This window comes from Oryctolagus cuniculus, chromosome 1, assembly GCF_964237555.1.
Source record: "Oryctolagus cuniculus chromosome 1, mOryCun1.1, whole genome shotgun sequence".
In the NCBI taxonomy this organism is placed as follows: domain Eukaryota; kingdom Metazoa; phylum Chordata; class Mammalia; order Lagomorpha; family Leporidae; genus Oryctolagus; species Oryctolagus cuniculus.
In genome coordinates this window covers 58,442,090-58,462,182 of record NC_091432.1, presented here as the reverse complement: position 1 = coordinate 58,462,182, position 20,093 = coordinate 58,442,090, and the positions used below count along the sequence as shown (strand labels likewise).

Sequence of the window (20,093 nt, the reverse complement as noted above, 5' to 3'; positions counted from 1 at the left end):
CCATTCAACCCAGCCATACCACTCCTTGGAATTTACCAAAAGGAAATGAATTTGGCAAACAAAATAGCTGTCTGCACATTAATGTTTATTGCAGCTCAATTCACAATAGCTAAGACCTGGAACCAACCCAAATGCCCATCAACAGTAGACTGGATAAAGAAATTATGGGACATGTACTCTATAGAATACTATACAGTAGTCAAAAACAATGAAACCCAGTCATTTGCAACAAGATGGAGGAATCTGGAAAACATCATGCTGAGTGAATTAAGCCAGTCACAAAGGGACAAATATCATATGTTCTCCCTGATCGGCGACAACTAACTGAGCACCAAAGGGGAAACCTGTTAAAGTGAAATGGACACTATGAGAAACAGTGACTTGATCAGCTCTTGGCCTGACGGTTGATGTACAATGTAATACTTTATCCATTTTAGTATTTTTTTTGTTCTAGTACTATTGGTTGAGCTCTGTAGTTAATACACAATTATTCTTTAGGTGTTTAAATTTCAACTGAATAGTGACCCCTGTTAGGAATTTGGAAAACATTATGCTGCGTGAAATAAGCCAGTCCCAAAGGACAAATATCATATGTTCTCCCTGATTGGTGACAACTAACCGAGCACCAAAAAGGAAACCTGTTAAACTGAAATGAACACTAGGAGAAACGGTGACTTGATCAGCCCTTGCCCTGACTGTTGATAAACAATTTAATACGTTATCCCTCTTAGTATTTTTTTTTGTTTGTTCTACTTAATACTTTTGGTTGAATACTGTAATCAATACACAGTTATTCTTAAGTGTTGAAACTTAACTGAAAAGTGATTGCTGGTAAATATAAGAGTGTGAATAAGAGAGGGAAGAGATGTGCAATTTGGGACATGCTCAAACTGACTTGCCCCGAATGGTAGAGTTAGAAACATACCAGGGGATTCCAATTCAATCCCATCAAAGTGGCATGTACCAGTGCCATCTCACAAGTCCAAGTGATCAATTTCTGTTCACAATTGATCATAATGAAAGGACTAAGAACCAAAGGGATCACATAAACAAGACTAGAGTCTGCAAATACTGATAGAATCAAAAAGGGAGAGAACGATCCAACATGGGAAGCAAGATACACAGCAGACTCATAGAATGCTAGATGTCCTAAACAGTACTACGGCCTCAGAATCAGCCCTTAAGGCATGTGGATCCAGCTGAAAAGCCCATAAGAGTATTTCAGGCATGGAAAGCCAAGACACTCTGGGGAAAAAAATGACCTAAATGAAAGATCTCTGTGAGTGAGATTCCAGTGGAAAGAACAGGTCATCAAAGAAGGAGGTACCTTTCTCTGAAGGGAGGAGAGAACTTCCACTTTGACTATGACCCTGTTAGAATAAGATCAAAGTCGGTGAACCCAAAAGGCTTCCATAGCCTTGGCAACTCATGACAAGAGCCTAGGGTGATTACTGACGCCATAAACAAGAGTGTCAATTTGTTAAGTCAACAACAGGAGTCACTGTGCACTTACTCCTCATGTAGGATCTCTGTCCTTAATGTGCTGTACAGTGTGATTTAATGCTATAACTTGTACTCAAACAGTATTTTTCACTTTGTGTTTCTATGTGGGTGCAAACTGTTGAAATCTTAATATATGCTAAACTGATCTTTTGTATATAAAGAGAATTGAAAAGGAATCTTGATGTGAATGGAAGGGGAGAGGGAGCGAGAAAGGGGAGTGTTGTGTGTGGGAGGGAAGTTATGGGGGGGAAAACCATTGTACTCCATAAGCTGTACTTTGGAAATTTATATTCATTATATAAAAGTTAAAAAAATGCCCATCAACAGTAGACTGGATAAAGAAATTATGGGACATGTACTCTATAGAATACTATACAGCAGTCAAAAAAAATGAAATCCGGTCATTTGCAACAAGATGGAGGAATCAGGAAAACATTATGCTGAATGAATTAAGCCAGCCCCAAAGGGACAAATATCATATGTTCTCCCTCATCAGCGCCAACTGAGCACCAAAGGGGAAACTTGTTGAAGTGAAATGGACACTATGAGAAACAGTGACTTGATCAGCTCTTGTCCTGTTGATGTACAATGTAATACTCTATCCATTTTAGTATTTTTTTTGTTCTAGTACTTTTGGTTGAACTCTGTAATTAACACATAATTATTCTTAGGTGTTTAAATTTTGACTTAACACTAGTTTTAAGGCCCACAGACATCCTTCTACTACTATACTCTGCAATAGGCAATCACCAACAGTGCTATTAGCATAAGCAGTAGATGTTTTTTAAGCATTAACTGGGGAGTTGAGTCAGCAAAGCCACGGACTTTATATGTAAATTTCAAGGATATTTTAGTACCAAACCCAGGCTAATATAGCCACAGAAATGGGAATATTATGTGTGATTATTTTTCTTCTTTTATCCCAAGTTTTTCAGATGCTTTTAAGGTTACAGTGAGCAAGGAATAGAGCCAGCTGAGGCAGGTGTCTGCACTATGAAGTTTAAATATTATAAGATATCATTTTTATTCAGGAAATAGTAGAGATTTAAGTCCTAGATTCCTACTCTCAAATCTTCCTACCTGACTATCCTATCAGGATGTACATTTCCCTACATAGAACAATCTTCTCTTCGTTTTACAGTTAAGTCAAAATAAGATGTTCTTCCTTGGACAGATATTTCTGCTCAATCGTGTATTTCTTCAGCTGTTTTCATATTCCTTTCTGTGAATTTTTTTTTTGCTTGGAACTACCAATTTATAAAGATATGTTTTTAACTGGTAGTTATACTACAGGTAGACTGTCAAGATGCGAAGGGTAAATCAATATCCTGTATTTTTCTTAAGTTTTATTTTATTTATTTGAAAAACAGAGTTATAGATGAAGTAGAGAAAGAGCAGTCTTCCGACTGCTGGTTCACTCCCCAGATGCCACAATTGGCCAGTGCTATGCTGATCAGAAACAATGTGCCAGGAGCTTCTTCCAGGTCTCCCACGTGGGTGCAGGGGCCTAAGGACTTGGGTCATCTTCAATGGCTTTCCCAGAGTATAGCAGAGAGCTGGATCGGAAGAGGAGCAGCCAGAACCAGAACCAGCACCCATTTGGGATGCTAACACTTCAGGCCAGGACTTTAACACCCTGCGCCATATCACCAACCCCCATATTTGTTTTTAAAATTAATTGTTGGTTTTAAAAAAAGAAAGAGTACCAGAAAGGAGGTCAAAACATACAGATTTCTGATTGCATTTTCTTAAGGTATCATTCTCCATATGTTGGGGCTGGCATTGTAGTGCAGCAGGTGAAGGCACATGCAACACCATAGTCCCGTGTGAGAGTGATTGTCCAAGTCCCAGGTGCTCTGCTTCTGATCCAACTTCCTGCTAATGTGCCTGGGAACCCAGCAGAAGATGGTTCGCATACTTGGGACCCTACCATGGAGACCCAAATGGAGTTCTGTGTTCCTAGCTTCGGCCTGGCACAGCTCTGGCTGTTGTGGTCATCTTGGGAGTGAACAAGCATATGGGAGATCTTTGTCTCTCCCTCCATCTCTTTTAGTCACTGCTTTTCAAATAAATATATGTTTTTATGAATTCCAAATTTATCATTATAGACAACTACCTAGACTGCTGTACCACATCTGTGTTGATATTCTGGTACCTACTGGAAGTATTCAAAATAAAGGGTCCCATGGAAAACCAAGACACTCTGGCAAAAAAAAAAAAAATGACCTAAATGAAAGAACTCCACGAGTGAGATTCCAGTGGAAAGAACAGGTCATCAAAGAAGGAGGTACCTTTCTCTGAAGGGAGGAGAGAACTTCTACTTTGACTATTACCTTGTCTAAATATGATAAGAGTCGGTGAACCCAAAAGGCTTCCAAGCCTTGGCAACTCATGACTAGAGTCTTGGGAGATTACTGATGCCGTAAAAAAGAGTGTCAAATTGTTAAGTCAACAACAGGAGTCACTGTGCACTTACTCCTCACGTAGGATCTCTGTCCTTAATGTGTTGTCCACTCTGAAGTAATGCTATAACTAGTACTCAAACACTATTTTTCACTTTGTGTTTCTATGTGGGTGCAAACTGTTGAAATCTTTACTTAATATATACTAAACTGATCTTTATATATAAGAGAAATGAAAATGAATCTCGATGTGAATGGAAGGGGAGAGGGAGCGAGAAAGGGGAGTGTTGTGTGCGGGAGGGAAGTTATGGGGGGGAAGCCATTCCATAAGCTGTACTTTGGAAATTTATATTCATTAAATAAAAGTAAAAAAAAAATAAATGCTCCCACAATCCTTCTCAATGACTGTACTTTCTGTCTTGGTTTCATATTTTAAGCAGGCAAGGGGCTGCTTCGGTGAGATTGCATTTGTACTGAACTTTGAAATATGGACAAGATTGTGCATGGATTAAGTCAACAAATGAGATTTCAGAAAGAAAAAGAAACATGACTAGTTTGCCTTAGAAAGTAAGATTATGAGGGCAAACATGGAGGTGAATTTGGTAGTTCAGATGGAAAGGAATTTGGCAGGAAGATGAAAGGGCAATTACAAACTGTTTGTATGTATGAAGAATGTGAGTGCAGGCCGACACCGCAGCTCAATAGTCTAATCTTCCACCTGCGGCGCTGGCATATTGGGTTCTAGTCCCGGTTGGGGCATCGGATTCTGTCCCGGTTGCCCCTCTTCCAGGCCAGCTCTCTGCTGTGGCCCGGGAGTGCAGTGGAGGATGGCCCAAGTCCTTGGGCCCTGTACCCGCATGGGAGACCAGGATAAGTACCTGGATGCTGGCTTCGGATCAGCGCGGTGCACCGGCTGAAGCACGCCGGCCTCAGCAGCCATTGGAGGGTGAACAAATGGTAAAAGGAAGACCTTTTTCTCTGTCTCTCTATCTCTCAGAGAGAGAAACTCTGCCTGTCAAATAAAAACAAAAAGAATGTGAGTGCAGTAACAGCATTTGTCATAAATGTCTATTTTTTCAGTAAGGTCCTGTACAACAGAGTTTTCTCCCACGAGAAAGCAGTTACAGTGATCATACTGCATATTTATTTTCTTCCTACCAAACTTATTTTCTATCCCCAAGCAACTGCTTCTCAGAACACCACAATTCCTTGTCCAATAAACAGGGTAGAAGGGACCTAGGAGACTTGGACAACTTTCAGAATTATAAAATAAGTTGTATGATGAAATAAAGGATGCCCAGGGGAATAATCTACATTCCAATATAATAACATAATACTATTAAAAAGTAGACTTTCAATCATTTCTACTGTTAAGTGAAATAATATGGGCAAACATACCAGTAAGTCTCCGTCATGTGTCAAGATTTTAAAAGCATTTTTGTGGATATCACATTGAAGCAAAGATCTGAATGCAGAAGACTTCCAGTATCTAAAGCAGAGGTTTCAAGACAATTATCTTCTTGGCCCCAGGACTCCAATTAAAACCTTGATGGGTTTGAACTCTACCTTTAAGGAATGGAGAAGACAGGACCTGCTATGAGACTCTCATTTCAGAGGGAACTCATCAGACATTAAAAAGGAGAACACTGTCTTAAAACTTAATCCTGGATTACAAGGAGGGGGAAATCACAAGACGAACTGCAAAAAGCCACTCCTGAGTTCTAGGACTGTAAATTACCTCATAATTTTAAGAGACTGAAAGGTGGTTTTCCTTCTCCTATTTACCTATGTGTCTATCTATAATTTATTTATTTATTTTATTTAGCAAAGTTAGAGGCAGATAGACAGAAGGAGGCAGAGTGTTCCCACCCACTAGCTCAGAGAGAAAAGATAATAATGGAGAGAGGCTTCATTTCCAACTACCTGTAATGTCCAGAATTTGGCCAGAGCCAAAGCAGAACTTGGCAGGGTAATCAAGGTCCCCCACATGGGTGGTGGGAACCCAATACTTGACCCATCACGGCTGCCTGCCAGCATCTGCATTAGCAGAAGTTCGAGGATCCAGAGTCAGGAAACACTAATGGGAAAGCAAGTGTAAATGTCTGCCTTCCTCCTTGTTTTAAAGGTGGAAACATTCGAGGTTTTTTTCAACTTTAAAATGAACACTCTCTATCTTCTGATAATCAAGTACCTGTGAATTCTTATAGCTTGTTAGAAGTTACTGAAGAAACTGGACGTAGGTAAGCTGGAAATTAAGAATGTTGTCAATGTCTTATGGTTGGGAGGGAGGGAAGCCCAAGAACTACATGAGTAAGATCGGAGGGCAGAGATGAGGATGGCAAACTCAAGGCAGAAGCCAGGTTTAAAAAGAGGATAAGGCTTGAGCCAAAAAAGCAGATGGGTAGCCACAATGTTATAGACATCTTGATCTCCAGTAGCTGTCAGATTTGTTGGATAGAATAGAAATAATGTTCTGATATTTTTCTTTAGTTACTGTACTTGAATGATATGAATAAAGCAGAGTATCCCATCAACCTTTATGAAAACATCATAAAAATCAAGTTCTTAAACAAAATCTCTAATGCAGATTATGTAAACTCTACATATCTGGTGTCCTGCAGATTACTCTCCTTGGAGAGACTTGCCAGAGTTTGTGGTGAGTGTGGATAGAGATAAATTGTTTAGGTTAAAACTCTCCTGACAATTCTGATGTGCCCCTTAAGCGAAGACGATTTATAAAGGGGTAGTATGATTTGATACTACAAAAAATATGGGTAGTGTCTAAATGCAAAAGTGTTAGTTTTTATGCCCCCAGGCTCTAAGTTACCACTACTGGAGTTTTGATAACTTCTGTTACCTTTTTTATTTGCTTATTAGTTTAAGCTTTGTATATTTGATAAGCACAAATGCAGAAAGCAAGTATGCATTCTTTCACATCGCTATGCAACATTATTCTTAAAATCCATTCAGAGAATAACTATCTTTGGTGCATGTGGAAGTAAAATAAATTCTAAATAGATCAAAAAATATTTTGGAGGGGAGTTAGTAAATGAACTTAGGTAATAATCATAGAAGGCTTTCTGGAGAGCATGAAATTATTTTTCCTATAACCATTTAACTAATCTAGTAAAAATCTAATTTTTATTAGGTTAGGCCATAAGATATTGAGTCAATTCCTTAAAACAAGTCTTTGCCCTGTCTCGTATAGGATTCAAGCTTGTTTTAAACAGCAACAGTAGTAGCCGGTGCCGCGGCTCACTAGGCTAATCTTCCGCCTTGCGGCGCCAGCACACCAGGTTCTAGTCCCGGTCAGGGGATCGGATTCTGTCCTGGTCGCCCCTCTTCCAGGCCAGCTCTCTGCTGTGGCCAGGGAGTGCAGTGGAGGATGGCCCAAGTCCTTGGCCCTGCACCCACATGGGAGACCAGGAGAAGCACCTGGCTCCTCGCTTTGGATCAGTGCGATGCGCCGGCCATGGCGGCCATTGGAGGGTGAACCAATGGCAAAGGAAGACCTTTCTCTCTGTCTCTCTTTCTCACTATCCACTCTTCCTGTCAAAAAATAAAAAAAAAATAAAGCAACAGTAGATTACTTTAAAATTTATTGTGCATGATTTAATGGTTTTTGCATTCAATTATTGTTTATAGCTATTGTCCATATTCCCACTAAAATAGAGTCTTTGCTTCTTACTTAAAAACTTCATACTTGGTGAGATATTAAGTCTTTTACTGTAATGCAAATTTAAAGTATATTATCTCAAAAATAAGAGAAAGAAAAGGAAAGAAGAAAAGCAAGGAGGGATAGACATAGGGAAAAATAGGAAAGGAGGGAGAGAAGGGTAGAGATGAAGGAAGGAGAGAACATCATTATATTCTTAGAATTATATCTATGAACTATATAGATGGTTAAAACGTCAAAAATATAAAAATCTGTTGCAATAAAACAGCAACAATGAAAAACTGATGTGAATCTGGCAGAAAAATAACTCAGACAACCAGGAGGATTCCCAGGTTAAATGATGTTTGAATGGTCTTTTAAAAAAAGCCATGTGTGAGCAGGCAGAGAAAGACAGGAAGGATGTTGCAAGTTACAGAAGTACAAAGTAGGAGAACCCTGAAAGGAAATGTTTGAAACCCAGTAGAATATTCCTTATATAGGGGAGGTTGGCAATAATAAATGAGACAGAACAAAGACGACCTTGAACTCATATTGAGTACCAGCACTTAAGAAGGCTATAATCTAGCTCGTAAGAAGGGGATTCAAAAGAAGTCTCCATAATAAGGAGATATTGCATGATTGGAAATACGTTGTGAAAAAGCTCATTGAGTGGGGCTGTTGGGAAAATCTAAGTGAGGGATACAATGAAATGAGTTTTTTGTTAGCGTTTTTGTTCAGATGCTATAAATTAGGAAATATGGACCATAAGAATGAGGCGTCACATGAATTGAAGCAAGGGCCTTAAAAATGTGCAAAAGTCAAGGCTGGTGTTGTGGCAAGGCAGGTAAAGCCACCACCTGCAACACCAGCATCCCTTATGGGTAACAGCTAAAGACCTGGCTGCCCTGCTTCTGAGTCAGCTCCCTGCTAATGTGCCCGGGAAAGCAGCAGAGGATGGTACAAGTGCTAGGGCCTCTGCACTCACCGGGGAGATCCCAAGGAAGCTCCTGGCCCCTAGACCTCAGATGGCCCAGCTCCAGCCAGTGAACCAGCTGGCAGAAGGTATCTGTGTATGTGTGTGTGTGTCTCCATCTCTCTCTGTAATTCTGCCTTCCAAATAAATCTTTTAAAAATGTGTAAAAGTCTGATAGGAAGTCAAACAGAGGAGGGAGAGAGAATACCCTATAAGGTAGCCCAGCAATGTGAAGAACTGTGATGTGTTTGGAAGATAAGGGTAAGATTGTCTCTTTTGAGTATAGGGCAAGTGGAGGAATAGGGTGGAAAATGGGCAGACGTCTCTTGGTATCAGATAATGAACAGCGTTGTACTTCATGCTGAGGTATTTGGATTTTCTCCTATAAGCAGCTTACTCTCTATTTTTGATGCTGTCTTCGACTTATATCAAGCCTTAGGAATCTGATATCTGGCCACAGTATGATGAATGAAATGAACATGTAAGAGACTTGTAACTAATGAATAGTTGGTGGGTGCCATATTCACCTGTGGGAAAGAGCCAAGGCAATAGGAGAAGGAATAAGAAGGGGCTAATGATGTGAGCTTGTAAACATCTGGAATATTGGAACAGACATTGGTTAAAAAGATAAGAAAGGAGGCCAGTGCCATGGCTCACTAGGCTAATCCTCTGCCTGTGGCGCCGGCACACCGTGTTCTAGTCCCGGTCGGGATGTCGGATTCTGTCCCGGTTGCCCCTCTTCCAGGCCAGCTCTCTGCTGTGGCCTGGGAGTGCAGTGGAGCATGGCCCAAGTGCTTGGGCCCCGCACCCACATGGGAGACCAGGAGAAGCACCTGGCTCCTGGCTTCGGATCAGCGCAGTGCGCCGGCCGCGGTGACCATTGGAGGGTGAACCAATGGCAAAGGAAGACCTTTCTCTCTGTCTCTCTCTCTCTCACTCTCCACTCTGCCTGTCAAAAAAACAAACAAACAAACCAACAAATATAAGAAAGGAGTTACATGAAGCTTCATGATAGCTTTTTGGTATCTGGAACTTACTCACATAGGAAAACCAGGAGAGAGAATATTGACAGTTCTGCTCTGAACATCTTGCATTTCAATACCTGCAGGAATTCTGAAATAGAAATGTGCCAGAGGAAATATGAGAGTCTTTTTTTTTTTGATAGCAGAAGCAATAAGAATAGAAAAGATTTCTCTTTAGAGGTAAATAAACTGGGAAACCTTCATATGAAAGAGAATCCATACAGAGTGGTCTCAATGATAAGCCATATAAAACGTGGTTGAAGATTGCTTGGGTACATTTGTTTCTCAACTTGGATTCTTTATGAATTGTGCCTTGTGCCTGTTATATTCTTTTCCCATTTTCATTTTGCTCACATACCTCCTTCTCTTCTCTGTATAAACACTCGGAGAGGGCTTCCCTGACTGCATAAACACTGGCCATGTACTCTACATCAGAGATCCTACATGTCTGGTTCCAAGTTCTATTTCCTATGCTTCTGTTTCTCCCCTGGCACTTCATTCTTCATCCCTGCTTTCTTTGTTTCCTTTCAACAGTGACTGAAGTAAAAATCAAAATTCTGTGGAAAGTCTTCATGCAACTTTTCTGCCCTCATCTTCCACATGGATTGAATGTTTGATGAATAATTGAAATAGAAACATAATTTGCAAAATTGATCTAAGGAATTTTAGTGGATTCTTTTCTGGTTCATAATGCAAAAAACAAATCATTTAAAAAGTATCCTAGCTGGAAAATGTCTTAGAGTTCCTGCTAAAAACTCAAAATTGATCATTATATGCTATTCTAAAATTAGACAGTACCTTCAAAATCATTTATTTCAAACTATTTTGTTAGGCAAATTTTAAAGAAAATCAATGAGTTGTTATAAACTAATAATATTGATATATATTAACAACTTTCTAAGTATTATATTACAAGCATGAAACATGAACATTCTTCAGAAAATTTGTGGAAAGTCGATTTAAAGATAAGTTTATGTTCACACAAAATATTTTGAGGCCGGCGTCACGGCTCACTTGGCTAATCCTCCGCCTGCGGTGCCGGCACTCCGGGTTCTCGTCCCGGTTGGGGCGCTGAATTCTGTCCTGGTTGCTCCTCTGCCAGGCAGTGGAGGATGGCCCAGGTCTTGGGCCCTGCACCCGCATGGGAGACCAGGAGGAGGCACCTGGCTCCTGGCTTCGGATCGGCGCAGCGCACCTGCTGGGGTGGCCATCTTGGGGGTGAACCAACGGAAAAGGAAGACCTTTATCTCTGTCTCTCTCTCTCTCTCACTAACTCTGCTTGTCAAAAAAAAATAATATGTTGAAAATCAAGCATGATTTTTCATAATACATATTCCATGAATTTTTTGAATACCCTTGCATTGCCATACACCTTAACCCAGCATAATCACATGTCAAATTCATTCATCTAGTCCAGTCCTTTTCACAGTTATCACCATTGGGACCACTGCATGGTCAGGAGCTCTGACGTAAAGAGATCTACTGAGAAAAACATCAGTTCGTTTGCAAATTTTCACTGATCTCTCCAAAATATTTAAATGTTAAAACGAAGTTATACTCATTTTAAATTACTTAAATGATTCAATTACATTTTTATTCAGTGAGTTGACAGTTTATTAAGTATTCCTGAGTGCTAAGGTACCATCTGATCAAAAGAAGCATTTCAAGAATGTGGCATTAAAATATCCAGTGAGGCCAGCATTGTGGCACAGCAAGTTAAGCTGCTGTCCAGAACACTAACATCCAGTTCGAGTCCCAAATATTCTACTTCCAGTTCAGCTCCTTGCTAATATACTTGGGAAGGCAGCAGGAAACAGCCCAAGCACTTGGGCCCCTGCACACATGTGAGAGACCCAGGTGGAGTTTTGTGCTCCTGGCTTCAGCCTGGCCCATTGGCCATTGTGGCCATTTGGGGACTGAACAAGTGGATGGAATAATCTAATATTTTTTTGTCTTGGCTGTCTGTCTGTCTGTCTTTCTCTCTTTCTCTCTCATTCTGATTTTCAAATAAATATATAATCTTTAAAAGAAAGAAAAACAATAGATGAGGGAGAGAAGGAGAATTTTAATAATATTTACTCTCTTGCTTGCAGATCCTGGTCAGAGGAGAGATAAAGAACAATTTTTTGGTACATTCCAAGAGTCACCCTATTGCATTTAAAATACAGACTCTCACAGAATCATTCTGCTCCTCATTCAACTCCTGACCTTGACTTCTCCCAGGTGCATTTTCTCCCTTTCCTGAGGCTCCTTCACTAAGAATTGCCCTACACTTGTCCTGGGACCCTGTCCAGGTGACATCAAAGCAGACTTTTTACAGTTATTTCAGTCTTGCCCTTAAGCACCTGTGCACCTGTGGGAACAGGCCCATGGGCACTGGGAGGATGCACAATCACAGCACAGTGAACACATTCATTCTGTGGGGATTTTCCAGTTTCCCAGACCTGCAGAGGCTACTTTTTGTGGTGATTTTCTTCTCCCACGTGACCATCCTGGCTGCAAATGTGTCCATCATGTTGGCCATCAAGCTCAGTCACAGTCTTCACACCCCCATGTACTTTTTCCTTTTTGGCCTCTCTCTCTCAGAAACTTGCACCACTATGGTGATCATCCCCCGCGTGTTAGTAGATCTGCTATCAGAGAGCAAAACCATATCTCTTCCTGAGTGTGCCACACAGATGTTTTTCTTCTTTACCTTGGGGGGCAATAACTGCTTCATCTTGGCTGCTATGTCCTATGACCGTTACACAGCCATCCACAGTCCACTGCATTATCCCATCCTGATGACTAATAAGGTGTGTTTTCTACTCATGATGGCCTCTTGTATTGTTGGGATCCTAATTTCTCTGTGCATCACCACCATTGTATTCAGCTTGTCCTACTGTGATTCTAACATTATTCAGCATTTCTTCTGTGACTTTGCACCTGTAGTTCACCTTGCTTGTGATTACACTTCCTATCATGAAATAGCTATATTTGTGCTCTCTGCCTTTGTATTGTTAGGCAGTTTTGTTTTAATTATGGTTTCCTATGTCTTCATAATTACCGTAATTATGAAGATGCCCTCTACAGAAGGAAGGTATAAGGCCTTCTCGACCTGTTCCTCCCACTTCACTGTGGTGTCCATACACTATGGATTTGCTTGCTTTGTCTATCTGAGGCCCAAAGGCAGTGACACATTCCGTGAAGACATGCTGATGGCTGTGACATACACGGTGCTAACACCACTGCTTAATCCCATCATTTATAGCCTTAGAAACAAAGAAATGCGAATAGCTCTAAGGAAAATTCTAGACAATGGCAATCGATTTGTCCTCCAGCTGTCAAATAAAAGAGATCAGAACATTTAAAAAATGTCTAGTTTAATTAATAAAAGTAGTAAAGTAGAATACTTCCAATAAAAAATTATAACTCATACAAAGAATTTAAAGTATTATCTAAATTACCTGATGTATACTTGTTTTGCTATTTTTCTACTGTATACAATTTTAAAATATTTTTGAATATTAAAAATATGTATATACATTCAGAAATACATCAAACACATTTTGAAACAATAATTTCATAAAAGTAGTGGCCTGTGGGGAAGGAAGAGAATTATGCTAACTAGATAAGTAGAGAGACAAGTGGGCTGGCAGATGGGAAAAGGAAGGTAGGAAAAGAAAGAAAATTAGTTTACTTAATCAGAAACTAGGCAGAAAGTTAAGAACGAGGAGGTGAATATCATAAAAAGAAAATTGAAAGCAATTTAAGAAGGTATTTTGTTAATCACTTTATTGAAACAAATAAGGATATTAGGATAAAATGGATGGTTAAGGGAAAAAACAACTTAGAGATTTGTTACCCTGATTTGAACATTATACAATGTATATGTATCAAAACATCACATAATATACCACATGTATAATTTTTAAGCATTAAATGATAATTTATTTTCCATGTTTAAAAGGTTTCAAAACATTTATATACAAGTTAAAAAACTACAGAAAATTAATGTAGGCAAAATTCATAAACATACAGGGTCTATTATAGGATACAAAAACTGTGTCACTAAATTAAAAAAAAATCCAGAGATGTAGGCAAATTAGAATAAGTCAACAAAGAATATATTAACTACAACTACGGTAGAGCTAGACAAACCCCTGAACATTAAAGTAAAATTAATTTTCTATATTTCCTACCTGCATGGTTTGCCTTTCTGGGGCTGAATTGCGTACTTCAGAAACATCAACTGGTAGATGATCAAGCACCTCTTCCTCTTCATTCTTCTGATTTTGTCCACAGTCTGGCAATCTTACGGAAGACTGGCTTATTTAAATTCTGAGGAAATATAAGCCATTAGCAGGTCGTCAGGGTTGGGTTCTGACATGAGCAGCTGAATAGAGGTCAACACAGTTGCAATGTTAAGGGATGGTTTCCAGACACATTTTGGTGGCAATTTGAAAACATCTAGACAAATTCTTCCAGCAGAATCAATGTTTGGCAGATAGATTGGAGTCAGAAATCAGATCTGAGGAGATTTAGGAGATTTAAATAGGTACCTCTCAGGAATAATAACTTCCTGCTTGAAAACACCTTTCTCATAAGGTGTGTTAGATCCACCTAGTATTGCTATGAATACTAGATCATCCATTTAGTCCTTATCTTACCAGCACATAATGCCTGGTGGTGGCTCTGTAGCTAACATGTGCAACTCTCTCTTAAGGCATGAAGTTCTTCTGTACATGATCCCCAAATTAAAGTAAAACCACACACGGCTCACCACTGACACTAAGAGCTGACTGCAGTACACTCAGTAAAGTAGTATACAACATGTGCACAATACACTTCATATGTGTAATTTTTATATCAGGTAAAAAATTTTTCATAAACATTTAAACAAATAATTGCCAAAAATTGTTTAGATCTGTAGAATATAACATTGTTTTGTAATACATACAGATTGTAGAATGACTAGGTAGAGTTATTGAACATGCTACATTATCTCATGTACTTATTTTTCTGGTGAGAAATCTTAGCATCTACTGTATTAAAAGTTTTAAATAAAGCCACACATCATTAGATATCATCATTGTGTTGTAAAATAGACCACTCAAACATTTAATATTTATTGAATTTTTAGTTTTCTTTTGTTCTTTCTTACCTTTGAATTAAATGTAACTTTTCAGTAAAATTTTTTATTAACAGTAATTATATGTGTGTGTAGTAGTACAGTGTGACATTTCAATTTATGTAGACAGTGTATACTGATCAAATCAAGTTAATTAACATTTCCTCTACTTTGTTACTACTTTATGATTGGAGCTTTGGCAATCATCTCTTCCTTTGCTCAGAAAATATGTAATAGATTATTCTAAACTACAGACACCGCACTATGCTATGTAACACTAGGTTCTCACCTGTCTGATTTTGCTATATTACCTGTAATTCAACCTCCAAGTTGCCCCTTATGCCTCCTGCCCTCCAGCAATTACTATTCTATGTTCAGATTCATATTGCTTTTAACGTCCACATCTAAAGGAGAACATGTAGTATTTGTGTTTCTGTGTCTGGCTTATTTCACTTAACATAATGTCCCATCCATTTTGTCATGTGTCCGTTGCTCATTTATTTGTGTGTATTTGTATTTCACCATTTTGAAACTGCCTGTTGGCCGGCGCCGCAGCTCAATAGGCTAATCCTCTGCCTTGCAGTGCCGGCACACCGGGTTCCAGTCCCAGTCAGGGCACCGCATTCTGTCCTGTTCGCCCCTCTTCCAGGCCAGCTCTCTGCTATGGCCCGGGAGTACAGTGGAGGATGGCCCAAGTCCTTGGGCCCTGCACCTGCATAGGAGACCAGGAGAAGCACCTGGCTCCTGGCTTCGGATCAGCGCGGTGCACTGGCCGGCCGCTGCGGCCATTGGAGGGCGAACCAACTGCAAAGGAAGACCTTTCTCTCTGTCTCTCTCTCTCTCTCACTGTCCACTCTGCCTGTCAAAAAAAACCTGCCTATTCATATCATTTTCCCATTTATTAAATGGATTGTATTTGTTGAGTTTCATGAGCTTGTTACATATTCTGGATGTTAATTTTTTATTGGGAAAATAAATAACTGAAGAATTCAGACCATTAATGTTTAATGTGACTATTGATACGTAGTGACTTTGCCCTGCCATTTTCCCGGAGATATTTTCTAGTATATGCTTTGAGCTTCCCAATCTCTTTTACTGGTAGGTTTTCTTCCTTAACCTTCTTTCATATTGATGGCCGTGTTTCTGTGTTTCTGAGTGTAGCACATCTTTAAGTATCTTTTGCAGGGCCGGACAAGTGGCCGCAAAGTCTCTCAATTTCTGTTTGCTATGAAAGGTCTTTATTTCACCTTCATTCACAAATGAGAGCTTAGCAGGATATAATATTCTGGGCTGGCAATTTTTCTCTCTTAGCACCTGTGCTATGTCTCGCCATTCCCTCCTAGCCTGTAGTGTTTCTGATAAGAAGTCTGCTGTGAGTCTAATTGGAGATTCTCTGAGAGTAATCTGACGTTTCTCTCTTGCACATTTTAGGATCTTTTCTTTATGTTTCACTGTGGTAAGTTTAATTACCACGTGTCGTGGTGAGGATCTCTTTTGGTCATGTTTATTGGGGGTTCTATGAGCTTCCTGTACTAGGATGTCTCTGTCCTTCTCCAAACCTGGAAAGTTCTCTGCTAGTATCTCACTAAAAAGGCCTCTAATCCTTTCTCTCTCTCCATGCCTTCAGGAACTCCTAGAACTCGAATGTTGGTTTTTTTAATAGTATCCTGTAGATTCCCAACAATATTTTTTATATTTCTAATTTCCTCTTCTTTTCTTTGGTTTGACTGTATGCTTTCCTGTGCTCTGTCTTCTAAGTCTGATATTCTCTCTTCTGCTTCACCCATTCTGTTTTTAAGGCTCTCTAATGTGTTTGTCATTTGATCTATTGAGTTCTTCATTTCATTTTGATTTCTCTTCACTATCACACTTTCCTGTTCTACTAGTTTCTGCGTTTCATTTTGATTCTTCCTTAAAATTTCATTTTCATGAGAGAGATTTTCAATCCTGTCCAATAAGGATTTCTGTAGTTCAAGGATTTGCTTTTGAAAACTTCTAAATATTCTTATCATAAATTTTTTGAAATCCGTATCTTGCATTTCTTCTATCTCATCATCTTCATAATCTTGGCTTGGGGTGTTTTGTTTATTTGGAGGGATCATAGTGTCTTCGTTGATCTTGTTCTTTTTGTGTTTGTTGCTTGGCATAGTTAATTCTTCTCCCTTCACTGTGCGTTTTTTTTATTATTATTATTTTATACTATGTCTGTGTTAAGTGGACTGCCTGCTGTTGGAGGAGCCTTGGAGGCTTGAGATGGGTGTGGCCTGAGAGATCTGCTTGGTTCTTCCGGGTTACGGGTGTGCAAAGGTGACACCCTCAGGTTATGTGTGGTAAATCTCTCTCTATTTATTTATTTATTTATTTATTTATTTTATTTATTCAGGAGGTAAGTAATACTGCACGGCTGTGCAGAATTGATGGTATTTAGCTTCCAATCTCTGGCTTCTACCCAAAGAGTCTGTGCAGGCTCTGTTTCCTCCTCTGGACTCCCACTGGCTTGCCCAGGCTACTGAATTGTAGCAACTCAGTTCCTTAGCTCTCCCCTGTTGTTATGTATATCCAGAGAGCGGCCTGCTCTTTGTCTCTTGCTAGCCTTTGCAAGGTTGGCGGAGAGAGAAACTTGTCTGTACCAATACCCCCCCCCCCATTTTTTCCTTCTCTCCTGTAGACAGTCTGGTGAACTTTCACACTCCCCTCTAGATTCTGACCGCCATTTCCCCACCAATGTCTTGGGTTACTGAGCTCACCTCCCCTTCCAGCGCCAATGTGTGGAGCCCTGGGCGTCCCAACTCTCCCTGCTGGTGTCTGTGTGACATGCACTCCCCTTCCTGCACTGGCGCGCAGACCCTGCGGCTCCCGCGGCTTGGCTTCCACGCGGTGGGCGACCTTGTTCTCCCAGTAGGTCCTCCGTGTCACAGCCACTAGATCCGGAAGAGTTTCCTCTGCAATTTTTTCCTGATCCTTTTTCTGAGGCTACCGTAACTCCACTTTTATTAAACTAAATTTTCCCAGACTATTGGTGCGCGCCTTCATTATTCCGCCATCTTGGCTCCGCCCCCTGAAGTTAATTTTAATTCCCTTTTTTAGGAAACTTTATTACCTTTAAGAAGCACCCAATAATGATATACCTATTGTAAGCATTTAGACATAATTATAATACAAATCTTTGAGGGCTGAGGTCCTTCATGGGAAGTTGGTGCACAGTGACACCTATTGTTAATTTCACAATTCACATTCTTATATATAACATCAGTGGTAATCTGAGGTACTTGACATGAGCTGCCTAGGTTGTGGAAAGGTTTTGAATCCACAAACTTCATCAGTATTTAGACAAGCCCATAAGCAAAGTGGAAGTTCTCTCCTCCCTTTAGAGAAAAGAACATCCTTCTTTGATGACAACTTTTTTCCACTGGAGTCTCACTCACAGAGATCATTCATGTAGTACATTTCCATGCCTGAAATGCTCTTGTGGGCTTTATAGCTATCTCTGTATGTCTTAAGGGCTGATTCTGAGATCAAAGTGCTACTTAAAGCTATTGTCATTCTATGAATCTGGTGTGTAGACTGCTTCCCATGTTGGAGCATTCAGTCCATTTTGATTCTATCTATTATTATTACCAGACACATAATCAATCCATATGATCAAATTTAACACTTAAGGAAAGAACAGACCATCAAAGAAGGAGGTACCTTTCTCTGAAGGGAGGAAAGAACGTCCACTTTGACTATGACCTTGTCTAAATATGATCAGATTCAGCAAACTCAAAAGGCTTCCATAGCCGTGGCAACTCAGGACAAGAGCCTAAGGTGATTACTGACACCATAAACAAGAGTGTCTATTTGTTAAGTCAAAAACAGGAGTCACTGTGCACTTACTCCTTATGTAGGATCTCTGTCCTTAATGTGTTGTACAATGTGAAGTAATGCTATAACTATATGTACTCAAACAGTACTTTACGATTTATGTTTCTGTGTGGGTGCAAACTGTTGAAATCTTTACTTAGTATATCCTAAATTGATCTTCTGTATATAAAGATAATTGAAAATGAAAAAAATTAACACTTAAGTTATTATTTTTTTAATTTTTTTGACAGGTAGAGTTTAGACAGTGAGAGAGAGAGACAGTGAGAAAGGTCTTCCTTTCGTTGGTTCACCTCCGAAATGGCCACTATGGCCAGCGCTGCACTGATCCGAAGCCAGGATCCAGGTGCTTCCCTCTGGTCTCCCATGTGAGTGCAGGGCCCCAAGCACTTGGGGAATCCTCCACTGCCCTCCCGGGCCACAGCAGAGAGCTGGACTTGAAGAGGAGCAACCAGGACTAGAACCTGGCCCCCAACAGGATACCGGCGCTGCAGGCAGAGGATCAACCAAGTTAGCCACGGCGCTGGCCCCTTAAGATATTATTTTTACCACCTACCTTTAGGAATTGTGGGGTACCATGGCAAATTTTTAAGCTGTAACCTTAGAAGTAAGTCCATAGAGTTCCTGATTGATACTTCTGCATGTAAATCCAATTTTCCCAGCACCATTTGTTTAATAAGACATTGTCCTTGCTCCAGGGATTGGTTTTAGTTACTTTGTCAAATATAGGTTGGTTGTAGGTGCTTGGATTGATGTCTGTCTTTTCTATTCTGTTCCATTGGTTTATCCATCTGTTTTTGTACCAGTATCAGGCCATTTTTATTATAACTGCCCCATGGTATTTCTTGAAATCTGGTATTGTGATGTCTCTGCCTGTCTTTTGGATGAATAAGATTGCTTGGGGCTATTTGGGCATCATGTGTTTCCATATAAATTTCAGCACCATTTTTTCTGAGAAGAAAGTTCTTGGGATTTTGGTATTGCATTGAATTTGTAAATTGATTTTGGAAGTATGGACATTTTGATGACATTGATGCTTTCAGTCCTTAACATGGAAGAGTTTTCCATTTTTTGTATCTTTTATTTCTTCTTTAGTGTTTTGTAATTCTCATTGAAGAGATCTTTGACATCCTTGGTTAAATTCATTCCAAGTTATTTGATTTTGTTTGTAGCTATTACGAATGGGATTGGTCTTAGAAGTTCTCTCTCAGCCATGGATTTTTCTGTGTTTACAAAGGCTGTTGATTTTTGTGTGTTGATTTTATATCCTTCTACTTTACCAAGCTCTTCTTTGAGTACCAATAGTCTCTTAGTGCAGTCTTTTGGATCCCCTATATACAGAATTATGTCTTCTGCAAATAGGGATAGTTTGACTTCCTCCTTCCCAATTCGTATCCCTTTGATTTCTTCTTCTTGCCTAATGGCTCTGGCTAGAACTTCCAAGACTATGTTGAATAGCAATGGTGAGAGTGAGTATCCTTCTCTGGTTCCTGATCTAAGTGGGAAAGCATCCAACTTTTCCCATTTCAATAGGATGCTGGCCATGGATTTGTTAGATGACCTTGAT

At 39.8% G+C, this 20,093-nt stretch overlaps 1 protein-coding gene and 1 pseudogene across 1 annotated transcript; one reads left to right on the top strand and one right to left on the bottom strand.

Moving 5' to 3' along the window:
* Positions 1 to 11,939: 11,939 nt before the first annotated feature.
* On the top strand, positions 11,940 to 12,905 carry LOC100341238 (olfactory receptor 10K1-like). Its single transcript, XM_017345136.3, has one exon. It carries the CDS (start codon positions 11,940 to 11,942, stop codon positions 12,903 to 12,905), a length of 966 nt encoding a protein of 321 aa, XP_017200625.3.
* An 810-nt stretch (positions 12,906 to 13,715) lies between these two features.
* LOC100346942 (ubiquitin-conjugating enzyme E2 T pseudogene) lies at positions 13,716 to 14,281 on the bottom strand (annotated as a pseudogene).
* Between the last annotated feature and the right edge of the window lie 5,812 nt (positions 14,282 to 20,093).